The sequence below is a fragment of the Anomaloglossus baeobatrachus genome, chromosome 8, assembly GCF_048569485.1.
Source record: "Anomaloglossus baeobatrachus isolate aAnoBae1 chromosome 8, aAnoBae1.hap1, whole genome shotgun sequence".
Lineage (NCBI taxonomy): Eukaryota > Metazoa > Chordata > Amphibia > Anura > Aromobatidae > Anomaloglossus > Anomaloglossus baeobatrachus.
Window position 1 is genome coordinate 33,998,403 of NC_134360.1, and position 21,572 is coordinate 34,019,974.

The 21,572-nt window shown below is 47.3% G+C and overlaps 2 protein-coding genes across 2 annotated transcripts in view; one reads left to right on the plus strand and one right to left on the minus strand.

Moving 5' to 3' along the window:
- Nucleotides 1-8,080, minus strand: part of LOC142249648 (mitogen-activated protein kinase 12-like) — a 149,276-nt gene extending 141,196 nt beyond the window's left edge. The window contains exon 1 of the mRNA XM_075321427.1: nt 7,516-8,080. Coding sequence (XP_075177542.1) covers nt 7,516-7,835 — 320 coding nt within the window. The 5' untranslated portion in view covers nt 7,836-8,080. The remainder of the gene's footprint in view (nt 1-7,515) is intronic.
- Nucleotides 7,686-21,572, plus strand: part of PLXNB1 (plexin B1) — a 265,650-nt gene continuing 251,763 nt past the window's right edge. Inside the window, exon 1 of the mRNA XM_075321426.1 lies at nt 7,686-8,106. The gene's annotated coding sequence lies outside the window, so the exon portion shown is untranslated. The remainder of the gene's footprint in view (nt 8,107-21,572) is intronic.

Consider the following 21,572-nt stretch of genomic DNA (forward strand, 5'->3'; position numbering starts at 1 on the left):
CAGGGACAGCATCGGGGACCGCATCGCCGGTGACAGGTGAGTATCCAGCAAACACTCTGTGTGCAGTGACTTCCAGGAGGTCATCAGAGTTCCCAATCAACTCTGATGACACCCACCCGACATCCGCACTACAGTGGTTGTCATGATGAAGACTTCATGGGTTCATCAGAGTTCATTGGGAACTCAGATGACCTCCTGGACGTCACTGCACACACACTGCTTGCTGAATACTCACCTGTCACCTGAGGTGCTGTCCCCAGCGATGCAGTCCCAGCTGCTGTCCCCAGTGATGCTGCCCCGGCGATGCTGTCCTTTGTGATGCTCCGGCTTCTAGCTCCGAGGTGCAGTGAATATTCAGTGAGTATAATGAGTGGGGGTCAGGAGCGGGAGGCAGCAGAGACGAAGAAAGCAGCGCTGGATACAGGTGAATATAGAAAATCTCTTTATTTTAAAAACATGTGTTTTCTCTGGTACGTGAGACATGGATCACATCAGTGTGCGGTCCGTGTGACATCAGTGCTGCTGGAGAAAAAAATGGACAAGTGTGTACGAGTGGAGAAACATGGGGTCACACGGTCCATGTGAAAATACGGACGTGAGTGTAACTCTAGAGAATAACATGGGTACGTGTGGAATCCGTGTTAAAAATGGCTGTCACACATACCTGAAACACGGACGTCTGCAGCAGTTATGTTACTTGACAGGGCTGCAGCCAATCAGTGAGCTTGAATAGAGCCACTGAGCTCACTGATTGGCTGCAGCGCTGTTGATGTGAGATTACTGATGCAGACGATAGCAAGGAACAGAGGCAGAGACACAACGCTGGACCTGAGGAGGGTGGAGAACAAAGCATAGATTGCTTTTTTGTTGTGAGACAAGGCTTTACTGAATTCTGAAATGATACAAACTCTAGTCTAATGTCTGCAGCCTAAGCAAGAAGTGTTAAGGGGGCTTTACACACAGCGATATCGCTACCTGCCCCCGTCGTTTGTGCATCACGGGCAAATCGCTGCCCGTGGCGTACAATATCGTTAGTCCCCGTCACATGGACTTACCTGCTTAGTGACATCGCTGTGGCCGGTGAACCGCCTCCTTTCTAAGGGGGCGGTTCGTGCGGCGTCACAGCGGCGTCACACGGCAGCCGTCCAATAGAAGCGGAGGGGCGGAGAGCAGCTGAACGAAAGTGACGCCCACCTCGTTGCCGTAGGACGCAGGTAAGCTGTTGTTCGTCGTTCCCGGGGTGTCACACGTAGCGATGTGTGCTGCCTCAGGAACGACGAACAACCTGCGTCCTGCAACAGCAACAATATTTGGGATTTGAACGACGTGTCAACGATCAACGTTGTAACGTTTTTTTGAGCAGCGGAATCCTTTGGATATCACTACGCATGCTCTCTCTGGCTCCCTCCACCCGTAACCAGGGTACACATCGGGTAACCAAGGAACCCTGGTTACGTGTGCCTGGAGCCCGACACTTCCCCGCTCGGCTCCGCCCCCTCCCCGCACTCTGTATGTATACACACAATCGCACACACACACACACACACACACACACACACTCTCACACTCACTCACCTGTCCCCCAGCGATGCAGTCCCCACGGCACTGACGTCCTCAGCCATGGCCCCGCTTGGCTCCACCCACTTCGCACTCCGCCCGCCGCTCCCGCCCCCTGCACACATTGTCGGTGACCGAACGATCAGCTGATCACCCGGCGGCCGGCTACTGTGAGTGATCAGCTGATCACCCGGTGGCCGGCTACTGTGACTGATCACCCGGCGGCCGGCTACTGTGAGTGATCGGCTGATCACCCAGCGGCCGGCTACTGTGAGTGATCGGCTGATCACCCGGCGGCCGGCTACTGTGAGTGATCGGCTGATCACCCGGCGGCCGGCTACTGTGAGTGATCGGCTGATCACCCGGCGGCCGGCTACTGTGAGTGATCGGCTGATCACCCGGCAGCCGGCTACTGTGAGTGATCGGCTGATCACCCGGCGGCCGGCTACTGAGAGTGATCGGCTGATCACCCGGCAGCCGGCTACTGTGAGTGATCGGCTGATCACCTGGCGGCCGGCTACTGAGAGTGATCGGCTGATCACCCGGCGGCCGGCTACTGTGAGTGATCACCCGGCGGCCGGCTACTGTGAGTGATCGGCTGATCACCCGGCGGCCGGCTACTGAGAGTGATCGGCTGATCACTTGGCGGCCGGCTACTGAGAGTGATCGGCTGATCACCCGGCGGCGGACTACTGTTAGCGATCAGCTGATCATTCACAATAGTCTGCCGATGGTAAAACTGTAAAAACAACAAAAAAAAACAAAACGAATTGCGTTGTTTTGCAGCATCCGTTGCATCCGTCACACAACGCAAGTGTGAAACTAGCCTAAGTTGAGTATTTTTGATCGTTAGCGGTCGTTCGTAGGTGTCACACACAACGACGTCGATGTGCGTCACGAATTCTCGTTACTGATGTCGTTGCGTGTAACGGGCCTTTAGTGGAAGAGAGTGGCACGTGGCTGTAGGATCAGACTATGCAGGGTTTGTTTGTAGTCTGTAACCATGGTGACAAATTTTGAAAATTTATAAACAAACAGTAGGAAATGTGTAATTAAGTCTATTTGCAATATTTGCTTTATTTTTGGGATTTGTAACTCTATGATGAGTTGTTAGCTTGGGTTTCACTTCCACTTTTCTTTTCCTGCACATCACAAAACTGTCTGACATGTTGTCTCTGAGGCGGAACAATCAGCAAGAGAAAAGGAAAAAACAAGATCAGGTGAACAGACAGCGGAGGATGTTTGTGAAGTGCAGCTGCTTCGTTCAGCATAGCAATGTATTGTGCAGAGATTCCACTGATTAGAATACATCAATGTATCATCCTGAGCCTCCTGGTTCATAAATACAAAATCAAATCTACCTCCCCAAGCTTCTAGGACACTTTGTGCCCAATTCTACAGCTAGAATCCTTCATAGATGAAGATTAATATTGCAAGCACATGGGAAAACAACTGATAAAAGAAACATTGGTAAGACACTTGGTTGTCAGGTTTATTGCAGCATTAGTGTCATTTGTATTACATTTTCTATAATAATGTAGCACATGAATCTCACTGAACTCAGATTAACTATAATGACATCACAGTAAGTGACAAATGTCATTTTATTACAAGAACATCCTTTAAGAATCTCACATTCTTATTACAATGGGAGCTTTTTTTTCCTGTGCTCATTGTCGCCCTCTGCTGACTGATTGTGATGGGGGGGACGTGAGAACCTCGCTTATTACATACTGACCAGACTAAAGGCAATCAAGGAAATTAATGGAAATTTAAACAACCTTGATTGCATTAAAAAGCCATATTTTTGACGGTTTAAAACCATTTTTTTCAGGGTTTTTTTTTTTATCGGTACCTGACAGTGTGGATTATTGGTTGCATAGCGTGTAACTCAATTACTTCTCCTTTCATTTTTGCCATCAGAAAAGTAACCACCCAGAAGTACAACCTAGCACTGCATAAGTATGCATCAAGTCATAAATAAAACTGCTATTGTACTGCCCCCATGTACAAGAATATAACTACTATAATACTGCCCTATGTACAAGAATATAACTGCTATAATACTGCCCCTATGTACAAGAATATAACTACTATAATACTGCCCTCTATGTACAAGAATATAACTACTATAATACTGGCCCTATGTACAAGAATATAACTGCTATAATACTGCCCCCTATGTACAAGAATGTAACTACTATAATACTGCCCCCTATGTACAAGAATGTAACTACTATAATACTGCCCCCATGTACAAGAATATAACTACTATAATACTGCCCCCTATGTACAAGAATATAACTACTATAATACTGCTCCTATGTACAAGACTATAACTACTATAATACTGCCCCTATGTACGAGACTATAACTACTATAATACTGCCCCCTATGTACAAGAATATAACTACTATAATACTGCCCTTATATACAAGTATATTACTATTATAATACTGCCCCCTATGTACAAGAATGTAACTACTATAATACTGCCCCTATGTACAAGAATATAACTACTATAATACTGCCCCCTATGTACAAGAATATAACTACTATAATACTGCCCCTATGTACAAGAATATAACTACTATAATATTGCTCCTATGTACAAGAATATAACTACTATAATACTGGCCCTTTGTACAAGAATATAACTGCTATAATACTGCCCCTATATACAAGAATATAACTACTATAATACTGCCCCCTATGTACAAGACTATAACTACTATAATACTGTCCCTATATACAAGAATATAACTACTATAATACTGCCCCTATGTACAAGAATATAACTACTATAATACTGCCCCTATGTACAAGAATATAACTATTATAATACTGCCCCTATGTACAAGAATATAACTACTATAATACTGCCCCTATGTACAAGAATATAACTACTATAATACTGCCCCTATGTACAAGAATATAACTACTATAATACTGCTCCTATTTACAAGACTATAAGTATAATACTGCTCCTATGTACAAGAATATAACTACTATAATATTGCCCCTATGTACAAGACTATAAGTATAATACTGCTCCTATGTACAATAATATAACTACTATAATACTGTCCCTATATACAAGAATATAACTACTATAATACTGCCCACTATGTACAAGAATATAACTACTATAATACTGCTCCTATTTACAAGACTATAAGTATAATACTGGCCCTTTGTACAAGAATATAACTACTATAATATTGCCCCTATGTACAAGACTATAAGTATAATACTGCTCCTATGTACAATAATATAACTACTATAATACTGTCCCTATATACAAGAATATAACTACTATAATACTGCCCACTATGTACAAGACTATAACTACTATAATACTGTCCCTATATACAAGAATATAACTACTATAATACTGCCCCTATGTACAAGAATATAACTACTATAATACTGCCCCTATGTACAAGAATATAACTACTATAATACTGCCTCCTATGTACAAGAATATAACTACTATAATACTGCCCCTATGTACAAGAATATAACTGCTATAATACTGCTCCCTATGTACAAGAATATAACTACTATAATACTGCCCCCATGTACAAGAATATAACTACTATAATACTGCCCCTATGTACAAGAATATAACTACGATAATACTGGCCCTATGTACAAGAATATAACTGCTATAATACTGCCCCCTATGTACAAGAATGTAACTACTATAATACTGCCCCTATGTACAAGAATATAACTACGATAATACTGGCCCTATGTACAAGAATATAACTGCTATAATACTGCCCCCTATGTACAAGAATATAACTACTATAATACTGCCCCCATGTACAAGAATATAACTACTATAATACTGCCCCTATGTACAAGAATATAACTACGATAATACTGGCCCTATGTACAAGAATATAACTGCTATAATACTGCCCCCTATGTACAAGAATGTAACTACTATAATACTGCCCCTATGTACAAGAATATAACTACGATAATACTGGCCCTATGTACAAGAATATAACTGCTATAATACTGCCCCCTATGTACAAGAATGTAACTACTATAATATTGCACCTATGTACAAGAATATAACTACTATAATACTGCCCCCTATGTACAAGAATATAACTACTATAATACTGGTCCTATGTACAAGAATATAACTATTATAATACTGCCCCTATGTACAAGAATATAACTACTATAATACTGCTCCCTATATACAAGAATATAACTACTATAATACTGCCCCCTATATACAAGAATATAACTGCTATAATACTGCCCCCTATGTACAAGAATATAACTACTATAATACTGGTCCTATGTACAAGAATATAACTATTATAATACTGCCCCTATGTACAAGAATATAACTACTATAATACTGTTTCTCTGTACAAGAATATAACTAATATAATACTGCCCCTATGTACAAGAATATAACTACTATAATATTGCCCCTATGTACAAGAATATAACTACTATAATATTGCTCCTATGTACAAGAATATAACTACTATAATACTGGCCCTTTGTACAAGAATATAACTGCTATAATACTGCCCCTATATACAAGAATATAACTACTATAATACTGCCCCCTATGTACAAGACTATAACTACTATAATACTGTTCCTCTGTACAAGAATATAACTACTATAATACTGCCCCTATGTACAAGAATATAACTACTATAATACTGCCCCCTATGTACAAGAATATAGCTACTATAATACTGCCCCCCTATGTACAAGAATATAACTACTATAATACTGCCCCTATGTACAAGAATATAACTACTATAATACTGCCCCTATGTACAAGAATATAACTACTATAATACTGCCCCTATGTATAAGAATATAGCTACTATAATACTGCCCCTATGTACAAGAATATAACTACTATAATACTGCCCCTATGTGCAAGAATATAACTACTATAATACTGCTCCTATGTACAAGAATATAACTACTATAATACTGCCCCTATGTACAAGAATATAACCACTATAATACTGCCCCCTATTTACAAGAATATAACTACTATAATACTGCCCCCTATGTACAAGAATATAACTACTATAATACTGCCCCTATGTACAAGAATATAACTACTATAATACTGCCCCCTATGTACAAGAATATAGCTACTATAATACTGCCCCCTATGTACAAGAATATAACTACTATAATACTGCCCCTATGTACAAGAATATAACTACTATAATACTGCCCCTATGTACAAGAATATAACTACTATAATACTGCCCCTATGTACAAGAATATAACTACTATAATACTGCCCCCTATGTACAAGAATATAACTACTATTATACTGCCCCTATGTACAAGAATATAACTACTATAATACTGCTCCTATGTACAAGAATATAACTACTATAATACTGCCCCTATGTATAAGAATATAGCTACTATAATACTGCCCCTATGTACAAGAATATAACTACTATAATACTGCCCCTATGTATAAGAATATAACTACTATAATACTGCCCCTATGTACAAGAATATAACTACTATAAATACTGCCCCTATGTGCAAGAATATAACTACTATAATACTGCTCCTATGTACAAGAATATAACTACTATAATACTGCCCCTATGTACAAGAATATAACTACTATAATACTGCTCCTATGTACAAGAATATAACTACTATAATACTGCCCCTATGTACAAGAATATAACTACTATAATCCTGCCCCTATGTACAAGAATATAACTACTATAATACTGCCCCTATGTACAAGAATATAACTACTATAATACTGCTCCTATGTACAAGAATATAACTACTATAATACTGCCCCTATGTACAAGAATATAACTACTATAATACTGCTCCTATGTACAAGAATATAACTACTATAATACTGCCCCTATGTACAAGAATATAACTACTATAATCCTGCCCCTATGTACAAGAATATACCTTCTGTGCTCCTGTAGCTCGGGTTTGCCGCTGGAGGTGACGCTGCTCCTGAATATCACCAGGTCTCCGTCGGGGCTTTGAAGGGGCGTGGCTATGCAGATTTCTCGGCGCTGGCTGCTGCGGCAGGAGGAGGGGGCGTGTCTGTGGGCGTGGACTCCGTGCCGTGAGTTTGGGAAGTGTGCTCGGAGCGGAGTGTGAGCGGAGGGGCCGCGCTGCTGGGATCGGGCGGAGCGTGGTGCTGAGGACGGGATGAGACGCTCCCGAGCCATTCTGCGCCGCACAGGACCCTGCACGGGGGGCGACAACTCTCTGCGATGCATTAAACCTCAAGGGGAGGAAAGTCCTTGAAATCGTAAAGGATCAAAGATTCCCATAGAATGTGGGAGAGCGCGGGACACGAGTGACCGGAGCATGGAGAGGGGACACGGGGGAATACGAGCAGCGAACATCCACAGGAGGCACCCAGAGAAGATTGCACCCAGCTTGTGAAGGGTTAATCCACTGTGTGGTCATTGGACTCCTGCATTGTGGCTTGTGAGAGGCTCCCATGGATTAATAAAGCTCCAGCTACAAGGAGAAGCTCGCGCGGAGGTAAGTGCAGTGTGCGCGGAGCTGTCAGGACTCCACTGCTTATCTTCCTACCTGATTCAGCGCTGACAAGCTCCTTGTGCAGATCTGGAGTCACTACACCCCCCCCCCCCCCCCCACTACAGCCCTGCAGGGTCCAAGTGTGCAGATCTGGAGTCACTACACCCCCCCCCACTACAGCCCTGCAGGGTCGAAGTGTGCAGATCTGGAGTCACTACACCCCCACTACAGCCCTGCAGGGTCGAAGTGTGCAGATCTGGAGTCACTACACCCCCCACTACAGCCCTGCAGGGTCCACCAAGTGTGCAGATCTGAAGTCAGTACACCCCCACTACAGCCCTGCAGGGTCCACCAAGTGTGCAGATCTGAAGTCAGTACACCCCCCACTACAGCCCTGCAGGGTCCAAGTGTCCAGATCTGGAGTCACTACACCCCCACTACAGCCCTGCAGGGTCCACCAAGTGTGCAGATCTGAAGTCAGTACACCCCCACTACAGCCCTGCAGGGTCCAAGTGTCCAGATATGGAGTCACTACACCCCCACTACAGCCCTGCAGGGTCCACCAAGTGTGCAGATCTGGAGTCACTACACCCCCCCACTACAGCCCCACTACACCCCCCACTACAGCCCTGCAGGGTCCAAGTGTCCAGATCTGGAGTCACTACACCCCCCACTACAGCCCTGCAGGGTCCAAGTGTCCAGATCTGGAGTCACTACACCCCCCACTACAGCCCTGCAGGGTTCAAGTGTGCAGTGAAGTGGGGCTGCACTTCACAATTATCTACTTTTGCTGGTTAATGGTAAATCACCTGTGTGTGCACATTGCACAATTCTGCAAACCTCTCTGTGCTCATCTCATAGGTGTAATGCAGAGACAGTTCATCATAGAGACTTGTGCATAGGTACTTCAGCATGACTCAAGGAGCGAAAAACAATCATGGGGTTAATCTGGTGGAATTTCCACTATAAAGTGTATGCAAAGGCTTCAGCCTGGCACTATGATCCCTGGTGGGCAGTGCTTTTGTTTTTTGTTGTTTTTATCAGGGGTTGAAACACTTCAGTAATTTTCAGAAAATGTCTCAGGAGGAGGCGTAAAAATTAAATTAGGAAATATCAGGTGAAGAGATAATGAACAGGACCCGGATGGGATTGATGTATGAGACCTCAAAGTGATATTAATATGGTCATCAGTCATTGTCCCAGGATGAACCTCCCTGATTTCTAGAGGTTGCATTCCATTATTGTGTAGACAGCGCATCTATCTATCTATCTATCTATCTATCTATCTATCTATCTATCTATCTATCTATCCTTCCATCTATCTATCCTTCCATCTATCTATCCTTCCATCTATCTATCCTTCCATCTATCTATCCTTCCATCTATCTATCCTTCCATCTATCTATCCTTCCATCTATCCTTCCATCTATCCTTCCATCTATCCTTCCATCTATCCTTCCATCTATCCTTCCATCTATCCTTCCATCTATCCTTCCATCTATCCTTCCATCTATCCTTCCATCTATCCTTCCATCTATCCTTCCATCCTTCCATCTATCCTTCCATCCTTCCATCTATCCTTCCATCCTTCCATCTATCCTTCCATCTATCCTTCCATCTATCCTTCCATCTATCCTTCCATCTATCCTTCCATCTATCCTTCCATCTATCCTTCCATCTATCCTTCCATCTATCCTTCCATCCTTCCATCTATCCTTCCATCTATCCTTCCATCTATCCTTCCATCTATCCTTCCATCTATCCTTCCATCTATCCTTCCATCATTCCATCTATCCTTCCATCTATCCTTCCATCCTTCCATCTATCCTTCCATCTATCCTTCCATCTATCCTTCCATCTATCCTTCCATCTATCCTTCCATCTATCCTTCCATCTATCCTTCCATCTATCCTTCCATCCTTCCATCTATCCTTCCATCCTTCCATCTATCCTTCCATCTATTCTTCCATCCTTCCATCTATCCTTCCATCCTTCCATCTATCCTTCCATCCTTCCATCTATCCTTCCATCCTTCCATCTATCCTTCCATCCTTCCATCTATCCTTCCATCCTTCCATCTATCCTTCCATCCTTCCATCTATCCTTCCATCCTTCCTTCTATCCTTCCATCTATCCTTCCATCTATCCTTCTATCCTTTCATGTATCCTTCCATCTATCCTTCCATCTATCCTTCCATCCTTCCATCTATCCTTCCATCCTTCCATCTATCCTTCCATCCTTCCATCCTTCCTTCCATCCTTCCTTCCATCCTTCCATCTATCCTTCCATCCTTCCATCTATCCTTCCATCTATCCTTCCATCCTTCCATCTATCCTTCCATCCTTCCATCTATCCTTCCATCCTTCCATCTATCCTTCCATCCTTCCATCTATCCTTCCATCCTTCCATCTATCCTTCCATCCTTCCATCTATCCTTCCATCCTTCCATCTATCCTTCCATCCTTCCATCTATCCTTCCATCCTTCCATCTATCCTTCCATCTATCCTTCTATCCTTCCTTCTATCCTTCCATCTATCCTTCCATCCTTCCATCTATCCTTCTATCCTTCCATGTATCCTTCCATCTATCCTTCCATCTATCCTTCCATCCTTCCATCTATCCTTCCATCTATCCTTCCATCCTTCCATCTATCCTTCCATCTATCCTTCCATCCTTCCATCTATCCTTCCATCTTTCCATCTATCTTTCCATCTATCCTTCCATCCTTCCATCCTTCCTTCCATCCTTCCATCTATCCTTCTATCCTTCCATCTATCCTTCCATCTATCCTTCCATCTATCCTTCCATCTATCCTTCCATCTATCCTTCCATCCTTCCATCTATCCTTCCATCCTTCCATCTATCCTTCCATCCTTCCATCTATCCTTCCATCTATCCTTCCATCCTTCCATCTATCCTTCCATCTATCCTTCCATCCTTCCATCTATCCTTCCATCCTTCCTTCCATCCTTCCTTCCATCTATCCTTCCATCTATCCTTCCATCCTTCCATCCTTCCTTCCATCCTTCCTTCCATCTATCCTTCCATCTATCCTTCCATCTATCCTTCCATCTATCCTTCCATCTATCCTTCTATCCTTCCTTCTATCCTTCCATCCTTCCATCTATCCATCTATCCTTCCATCTATCCTTCCATCCTTCCATCTATCCTTCCATCTATCCTTCCATCCTTCCATCTATCCTTCCATCTTTCCATCTATCTTTCCATCCTTCCATCCTTCCTTCCATCCTTCCATCTATCCTTCTATCCTTCCATCTATCCTTCCATCCTTCCATCTATCCTTCCATCCTTCCATCTATCCTTCCATCCTTCCATCTATCCTTCCATCTATCCTTCCATCTATCCTTCCATCTATCCTTCCATCTATCCTTCCATCTATCCTTCCATCTATCCTTCCATCCTTCCATCTATCCTTCCATCTATCCTTCCATCTATCCTTCCATCTATCCTTCCATCTATCCTTCCATCCATCCATCTATCCTTCTATCCTTCCATCTATCCTTCCATCTATCCTTCCATCTATCCTTCCATCTATCCTTCCATCCTTCCATCTATCCTTCCATCTATCCTTCCATCTATCCTTCCATCTATCCTTCCATCTATCCTTCCATCCTTCCATCTATCCTTCCATCCTTCCATCTATCCTTCCATCTATCCTTCCATCCTTCCATCTATCCTTCCATCCTTCCATCTATCCTTCTATCCTTCTATCCTTCTATCCTTCTATCCTTCCATCTATCCTTCTATCCTTCTATCTATCCTTCTATCCTTCTATCCTTCCATCTATCCTTCCATCCTTCTATCCTTCCATCTATCCTTCCATCCTTCCATCTATCCTTCCATCCTTCCATCTATCCTTCCATCCTTCCATCTATCCTTCCATCCTTCCATCTATCCTTCCATCCTTCCATCTATCCTTCCATCCTTCCATCTATCCTTCCATCCTTCCATCTATCCTTCCATCCTTCCATCTATCCTTCTATCCTTCCATCTATCCTTCTATCCTTCTATCCTTCCATCTATCCTTCCATCCTTCTATCCTTCCATCTATCCTTCCATCCTTCCATCTATCCTTCCATCCTTCCATCTATCCTTCCATCTTTCCATCTATCCTTCCATCTTTCCATCTATCCTTCCATCTTTCCATCTATCCTTCCATCCTTCCATCTATCCTTCCATCCTTCCATCTATCCTTCCATCCTTCCATCTATCCTTCCATCCTTCCATCTATCCTTCCATCCTTCTATCCTTCCATCTATCCTTCCATCCTTCCATCTATCCTTCCATCCTTCCATCTATCCTTCCATCTTTCCATCTATCCTTCCATCTTTCCATCTATCCTTCCATCTTTCCATCTATCCTTCCATCCTTCCATCTATCCTTCCATCCTTCCATCTATCCTTCCATCCTTCCATCTATCCTTCCATCCTTCCATCTATCCTTCCATCCTTCCATCCTTCCATCTATCCATCTATCCATCTATCCTTCTATCCTTCTATCCTTCCATCTATCCTTCTATCCTTCCATCTATCCTTCCATCCTTCTATCCTTCCATCTATCCTTCCATCCTTCCATCTATCCTTCCATCCTTCCATTTATCCTTCCATCCTTCCATCTATCCTTCCATCCTTCCATCTATCCTTCCATCTATCCTTCCATCCTTCCATCTTTCCATCTATCCTTCCATCCTTCCATCTATCCTTCCATCTTTCCATCTATCCTTCCATCTTTCCATCTATCCTTCCATCCTTCCATCTATCCTTCCATCCTTCCATCTATCCTTCCATCCTTCCATCTATCCTTCTATCCTTCCATCTATCCTTCCATCTTTTCTTCCATCTGTCCGTCCATCCATCCATCTTTCTTACTTTCGGTGCAGGTGTGTCCGCAGTTCACACTAGTATCCTTCTTCACCCCATGTTACGCTATGCGGAGCAGTTAGGGTGCTAATCCAGGAGCAGCTGGTGGTCACATTTCTTTTCCTGGATAGTGAAGGCTCATTCTGATGTCCATTTTTCACAATCAAGTTTTATCCATGTTTTTCATGGGTGCAGCCAATGCCCATTATCCTGTATGTTCCTGTTTTTTGGGGTTTTTTTTGGGGGGGGGGAACCAAGTAGTTGGTATCACAACAAGGATACTTTACCTGTTTTGGTCTGGTCCAAGCCTCCGATCATTCTGGTCACTGTAGCCTGCGCCTTTTTGTTTTAATTTTTCGATAGGACTCAGAAGCTTGTGAAATCTTTTTTTTTTTTTTGCATACTGATGAGACTCTGATAGTAAAAACTCATTCACCGACCTAAAGTTAAAGAGGAATCTGATGGATGTTGGTCCTTTTTTTTTTTTTTTGCATATGAGAAAAATCACTGACCTTGGAATGAGGCGTTAGTGGTGGCTTAATTTGTGGCCACTAGACAGACCACTGGTCCTAACGTAGCCTTCTGCGTTGGTGGCTTTGTTGCATTTTCCTTCCTAAATGACTAAACAAATTAACTATTGTTTATATCTGCATCGTAACAGAAACCTGATGGACCCCCATTATGGTCAATGGGATCCATCAGGTGCCACTCGTGTGACCCATTCCCCTTCTATTCTGATTATGGTGCAGGAATACGGAACGCCCAACACAAACCTTATAGAACCCATGCCCCAAACTACACTCACTAATATTCTACTGCCGAAAAGTCTGCAAAGCTGCTCCAGCGTAAGACGCCTGCAAACAACTTCTTATATCTCAGCTTTCAGGACCTTGTACTATCTAAAATGAATAAATATTAAAGCTAATTCCAAATTTTCAGGTTTTGAGTGGTGTAAATACACTGCAGCATCAGTGTATCACAATGTAACACAAATGGATCTTCTTCTATTTGTTGTTTACTATTAAAATATAATAACAGAAATGTATCTTATTCTATTTGGTGTTTACTATTACTATATAATAACAAAAAATAACAAACATATCTTCTTCTATTTAATGTTTACTATTACTATATAATAACAGAAGAAATGTATCTTCTTCTATTTGGTGTTTACTATTACTATACAATAACAATTGTTTCTGTACGATTTGTGCTTTTGATTTGTTTGATCCAGTCATTCTGTTTGGACGGGATCCATCCTGACAATCAGTAGGAATCTTGCAGAATACTTTATCTGAGAATCTGTTTCTTGTTTCCAGTAATGATGCATGTTTGTATTGGTTGTTTATACGGCATTTTGGGTGAGGCGCCACCTTTTTTCCCTTTTTATTCCCATAGGAGGTTAGAAACTGTCACAAACCACCGGGGGGGTCACTCAGAAATCCCCCGCGCTGGCTACCAGTACGTCACAATCGGGGGGTAACAAGTGGGGGTCACCCCTACTTTATACCTCCCGACCGACAGACAGAGCATGTGACGCGCTCTCTAGCGCCCCTCTTATAGTCAGGCCAATTATGGAATTGCCCGACAATAAGCAAGGAGGCCGCTATACTACTTATGCCGATTATTGAAGGGCCCCCGGCGAGAGAAGGGTATATATTCCCCCGACCTCCGCGGGCGGAATATATAAACTCTCCCCGAATCTCACTGGCCTCCCCACAATAATCCTTGGCACAACTCGCTGCCACCAACCGATTTACGGTAACTATTAGCCGAACACACAGACGTGGGATTCAAGATCGAGATAACAGAACAGCCCAAGATTAATTATATAATTTAATCGCCTAAAGCACACTAGAAACTACAATATATACAATAGGGAATCTACAGAATATACAGTTATGTCAGAGTACAGTTACAGATAAAGCATGGGTTACAAACAGGTATACAATTACATCAGTTACCTTGTGTGTCTGGCCACAGGGGGGCGCTGTAGACCAGGTTTCCAGGAACTCTCTCACAGGTCTGTCCCAACCAGGCCCCCGAGCAGAAGAACGCTGGAAAATGGCCGAAGTAGGGTTATCAACCTGGCCAAATCCAGGTCCCCTCCTACCTTAGTGACCTCACAGGGAAGCACTGCCACTCCCCCTGCATGGATCAGAATTATCCAGCAAAGGGGATATTGGCCATAACTTTGCCTGGGAGCGTCGTAGGCAGACGCCAACGGTCTCATTGTGACAGTTATGAATTTAGCTACAGAACGAGGGGACTCATGACCTGTCTGCCAGTTCCCCATTGGCTGATATCACGCCTGGGGCATTTCCCAATGTCCTGTTCCCATAAAAAAGGGGGTGCCGGCATCGTCCACATGCGGAGACACCATTTTTATGGTTGCCATATTTATCGGAAATATGGCTTGCGAGATATGAACCATTTTTTACTGGAGTCGTTCTGTCTGGCTATTTCCATAGCCTTGCTAACTAGCTAGCAGCTCCTACTACAGGGTGACGGCAGGGAGTCATCCTGTGTCCATTGTCCTAAAGCCACCTAATTTCCATATCACAGGACATGGCCATGGATTTGTTGCTAAACCAGTTGTGTGAAGGGAAGGGGGTAGTGACACCAGGAGAGGGCTTCCTGACATGACTTGAATGTCATGATTTATCGTCATATCTCCGGATTTACCTCACACCTCCCCCCTTTTGAGGGCGCTAGGGGGCAGCACACTCCGGTGTTCCCCCGTGCGCCCGTCCGCGACCTCTCCTTGTCGGGACAGCCCGTCTGCGTTACCGTGGTCACGGCCCCTTTTGTGGCGAATGGTGAAGTCGTATTGCTGGAGCGCAAGGCTCCATCGCAACAATCGCCCATTCGTCCCAGAGACGGTGTGCAACCAGCTGAGGGGATTGTGGTCCGTCTCCACGATGAAGTGGCGCCCGTATAGATAGGGTTGCAGACGCTGCAGGGCCCACACTATGGCCAGGCACTCCTTCTCCATGGTAGAATAGGCCACTTCCCTTGGTAACAGCTTCCTGCTCAGGTACAAGACTGGGTGCTCTTGGCTCGCAGAGTCCACCTGGCTGAGCACCGCACCGAGGCCGAAGTCACTGGCGTCGGTCTGTACTACAAACGGCCGCGTGAAGTCGGCTGCCTGTAGCACGGGCGGGCTGGACAGGGCGTCCTTTAGGGCCCGGAAGGCTGTCTCGCAGTCCACTGTCCAATCGACTGCAGAGGGCAGCTTCTTCTTGGTGAGGTCCGTCAAGGGCTTTGCCAGGCTACTATAGCGTGGAACAAACCTCCTATAGTACCCAGCGGTCCCCAAGAAGGACATCACCTGCTTCTTGGTCCTGGGGGTGGGCCAGGATGCGATGGCTTCCACCTTCTCAGGCTCGGGCTTCAGGGTTCTCCCACCTACCCGGTGACCGAGGTACTGGACCTCGCTCATGGCCAGCTGACACTTTCCCGGCTTGATGGTCAAACCTGCCCGGTGGATCCGCCTGAGCACCTGTGCTAGATGCTCTAGGTGATCTTCCCAGGTGGGACTGAAGACGGCAATGTCATCCAGGTACGCGGCCGCGTACCCTTCAAGTCCCTTGAGCAGGGTGTTGACCATCCGCTGGAAAGTGGCAGGGGCATTCCTCATCCCGAATGGCATCACCGTGGACTCGTACAGTCCAAATGGGGTAATAAAGGCAGAGCGTTCCCTGGCCTTGCGAGTCAGGGGGATCTGCCAATATCCCCGGCTCAGATCCATGATGGTCAGGTACTGAGCCCCTGCCAACTGACCGAGCAGGTCATCGATGCGTGGCATTGGGTACGCATCGGCGACCGTGACCGCATTGAGCCCCCTGTAGTCCACGCAGAACCGAGTGGTTCGGTCCTTCTTAGGGACGAGGACTACAGGCGAGGCCCAAGCGCTGTTGGATGCCTGGATCACCCCCAGGTTCAGCATCTCGTCAATCTCCTGGCGCATGTGTTGCTGCACCTCCAGGGAGACCCGATATGCTGAACGCCGGATCGGGGGATGATCCCCAGTGTCCACGTGATGGACAGCCAAGTCAGTCCTTCCGGGCTGGTTGGTAAACAACCCCCGGAAGGGGTGTAGGGTGGCCCACAGCTGGGACCGTTGGTCCTCCAAGAGCTGGTGGCCAACCTCCACATCCTCAATGGATCCGCCTGCCCTAACCTGGGCTAGCATATCCAAGAGGGTTTCCGCTTCTCCCTCCTCGGGCAGGTTGCACACGGGGAGCGCACATGCCTCCCGCTCATGATGTGCCTTCATCATGTTCACATGGAAGGGCTTCCGCCTTCCACGGGCAGGGTCCAGGGTGACCAGGTACGTCACCGGGTTGAGCTGCTGGTACACGAGGTATGGGCCTTCCCAGGCTGCCTGAAGCTTGTCCTGTGGTACGGGGACCAGTACCCACACCTCTTGACCCACTTGGTAGGTCCTCTCACAAGCGTTCTGGTCGTACCAACGCTTCTGATCAGCCTGGGCTTGAGCCATATTGTCGTGTACCAGTTGCGTCAAGGCCTGCATTTTGTCCCGGAAGCGCATGACATACTCGATAACCGACACTCCAGGGGTGGCCAAATCCCCTTCCCAAGCCTCTTTCACCAGAGCCAGGGGGCCCCGCACACGTCGCCCGTACAGGAGCTCAAACGGTGAGAATCCTGTTGAGGCCTGTGGAACCTCCCGGTAAGCAAATAACAGGTGTGGGAGATACCGCTCCCAGTCACGCCCATGGGAGTCGACCAACATCTTAAGCATCTGCTTTAAGGTGCCATTGAACCGCTCGCACAGGCCATTAGTCTGTGGATGGTACGGGCTGGCCACCAGATGTCGCACCTGGACTTGCTTACAGAGGGCCTCCATCAGCTGGGACATGAATTGGGTCCCCCGGTCAGTGAGCATTTCCTGGGGAAAACCCACTCGGGAGAAAATCTCCAGCAATGCGGTGGCCACCTTGTCAGCCCGAATGGACGACAAGGCCACTGCTTCTGGGTACCGGGTGGCATAGTCCACTACCGTCAGTATGAAGCGTTTCCCGGAGCTGCTGGGGATGGCCAGCGGGCCGACCAGATCCACAGCCACCCTCCTGAAAGGCTCATCGATGATTGGCAGAGATACTAGTGGGGCTTTGGGGTGTGGCCCCGCCTTCCCCACTCTCTGACAGGTTTCACACGAACGGCAGTAGGCAGCCACATCGGCCCCCATTTTTGGCCAGTAGAAATGCTGGTTTAACCTGGCCTTGGTCTTAGCGATCCCTAGGTGTCCGGCCATCGGAATCTCATGTGCGATCCGCAACAACTCCGTCCGGAACGGATAGGGTACCACCAACTGTCGGTCCCTGGGCCACGCCTCCGGTGAACCCTGCTGGACCGTGGCCCGGTACAGCCGTCCTTGGTCCCAGACCACTCGCTCCGGGTCCGAGCCCGAGGGAGGCTGTGCCGCCTGCTCCTTTAGAGCTTTCAGGCTGTCGTCAGCTCCTAACGCTGCCTGAAACCCCTGACCAGATGTGGCCAGAATCGACGAGACTGTCACATCTTCGGTCAGTACCCCGGGACCTGTGTCCTGGCCTCCACCTGACTCGGCTGCCACTTGGTCAGAAGGGGAAGAGCTATCGGACCTCCGGGAGGCCCCTTGGCTTCCAGCACTCCCACTGCGGGTGACAGCGGCCACAGCCGCTGCGACCGTGGGTCGTGCCTGCTCCTCCTCCGTTCCTGACCAAGTCGCCGGTTCAGGCAGACCTACCTGGCTTCCTGACACCCCGGTTGTGGGGGAACCCTGCACCGAGATCTTACCTGGGAGCACTTCCGCTCCTGGACCGGCCCCAATCTCACCTGCCTGTTCCCCTCCTGCAGCAACAGAACCCCGGTGTGAAATCTCTGGGGACCCCACATTTGCTGTGGTAGCCCCCACCCCACACACTGGTCCTCCCCCTGCAGCACCCTGCTCTCTGCTTATCCCTGCAGAGGGCAACAGATCCCAGCTCACAGGCTGGTTACTTGTAGAGGCATTGTCACACCTGTCTCTGACCCCCTCCCCTCCTGTCACAGCTGCAGCTGCGTGTGTGTCTATGGTGTCTGTGCAAGCAGAAATATCGGAGTTCACTCCCTCCTCCCTTACATCATTCATAGATAACACATTAACATTGTCAGGAGTCATGTCAGTACTGGCTGAAGGTTCAGCCTTTGGGGCGGGGCCAAACTGGGAGGTTATTTGCCCCGAATCTGTCCCAAGTAGCACGTTTGCAGGGATCCGATCAGTTACCCCCACCTCCCTCACCCCTCGCCCTGCGCCCCAGTCCACATAAATGTCAGCAACAGGCAGCGCCGGGTCAATGCCTCCAATCCCGGAGACAGCGAGGGTTTTTCCAGGGATCAAGTCTTGGGGGGACACCATCTCAGGCCGCACCAGAGTCACCTCCGAGGCGCTGTCTCGCAGTCCTATGGTCACAGACTGGCCGACGGTGACAGGTTGGAAGCTGTCCAGGGACCTACCACCACCCCCACCCACACAATACACCTTGGGCGGCCCTTGGGACGGGGACGGAGCCGGGGCCTTGGGACGCTGAGGGCACATGGCCTTGAAGTGTCCAGGTAGGTTGCACTGATGGCACCGTCTTGGTTCCGCCACGGGCCTGGAGAGGGGAGTTGAGGGGGACACCCCCTGCAGTCTAGGGGCAGGTGGGGCAGTCGCAGAATTCATCTTACCCCCTCTCCAGGTGCTGCTGGTGGCCGCTCTCCTGGCCTCAGGGGCCCGGTTGTTGGTGTAGTCATCGGCAAGGGCAGCTGTAGCCGTGGACCCCTTTGGCTTCTGGTCTCGGATGAACTGGCGGAGATCCTCAGGGCAGTTCCACAAGAGTTGCTCCGTGATGAACAAGTCCAGGATCTCCGGTCCGGTGGAAAGCTGCAGGCCTTGGGTCCAGTGGTCGGCAGCTCGGGCAAGTGCCCGCCGGTGGTCAGCCCAGGAGTCCTTTGGTCCCTTCTGCAGCGTCCGGAACTTCTTGCGGTAGGACTCCGGGGTGAGGTTGTACTGTTGGATCAGGGCCCGCTTGATGGTGTCGTAGCCCTGATCCGCCTCAGCAGGCAAGTCCCCAAGGATATCCAGGGCCTTACCCCTTAAACGGGGGGTCAGGTATTTGGCCCACTGGTCCTTGTTCAGATGATGCTGCAAGCAAGTCCGTTCAAAAGCAGTCAAGAAAGAGTCCAAGTCTCCATCCTTCTCCAGCACTGGGAAGTCCTCAACACGGACCTTTGGAAGTTTGGTGTCTGGAAGGTCACGGGTGGCTGATGAGGGCCGGAGCTGAGCTAGCTGCAGCTGGTAGTTACGCTCTGCCTGGCGCTCTTCACGCGCTGCTTGCCGCTCACGCTCGGCCATGAGTTCCTTGTAGCCCTCCCGGTCTCCAGCCTGGCGTAGGGCCATAGCCATTTGAAGAAGGCTATCCGAGCCTCCCAGGCTCGGTGGAATGGCACGTGGTGATCTGCGGCCCGCTGCGGAGCCTGGTGATTCACTGTCCATTGCAGAGCGGAGGGCTGGCATCTGGCTCGTTGAGGACCCTTGGGCGAGCTGCTCCTCATCTTGTCCAGCAGTGCCCGGTTGTGCAATGCCCTCTGCAGAGCTGTTTTCTGGCGTCGAGCTCCTGGAGGACTCGTGGACAACCTCCTCATCGTCTCTGGCCTTAGCATCGGCCATTCCTTTGGCTTTGCTCCTGGTGCTCTCAGCCATTCTTGCAGACTTTTGGTCACTGACACAGAACTGACACCTGATGCCTCCACACACCTTACAGTATCTGCACTCTGACACTCTAGTGTTGAGCTAGTCTGAAGACCCCAGCAGCCACAGCTGCTGCAGGCAGTCTTTAGTGTCTGGGAGTATGGGTCTCACACTCACACACACTATTATCTCGATCCCACCGCTTGCCACCAATATGTCACAAACCACCGGGGGGGTCACTCAGAAATCCCCCGCGCTGGCTACCAGTACGTCACAATCGGGGGGTAACAAGTGGGGGTCACCCCTACTTTATACCTCCCGACCGACAGACAGAGCATGTGACGCGCTCTCTAGCGCCCCTCTTATAGTCAGGCCAATTATGGAATTGCCCGACAATAAGCAAGGAGGCCGCTATACTACTTATGCCGATTATTGAAGGGCCCCCGGCGAGAGAAGGGTATATATTCCCCCGACCTCCGCGGGCGGAATATATAAACTCTCCCCGAATCTCACTGGCCTCCCCACAATAATCCTTGGCACAACTCGCTGCCACCAACCGATTTACGGTAACTATTAGCCGAACACACAGACGTGGGATTCAAGATCGAGATAACAGAACAGCCCAAGATTAATTATATAATTTAATCGCCTAAAGCACACTAGAAACTACAATATATACAATAGGGAATCTACAGAATATACAGTTATGTCAGAGTACAGTTACAGATAAAGCATGGGTTACAAACAGGTATACAATTACATCAGTTACCTTGTGTGTCTGGCCACAGGGGGGCGCTGTAGACCAGGTTTCCAGGAACTCTCTCACAGGTCTGTCCCAACCAGGCCCCCGAGCAGAAGAACGCTGGAAAA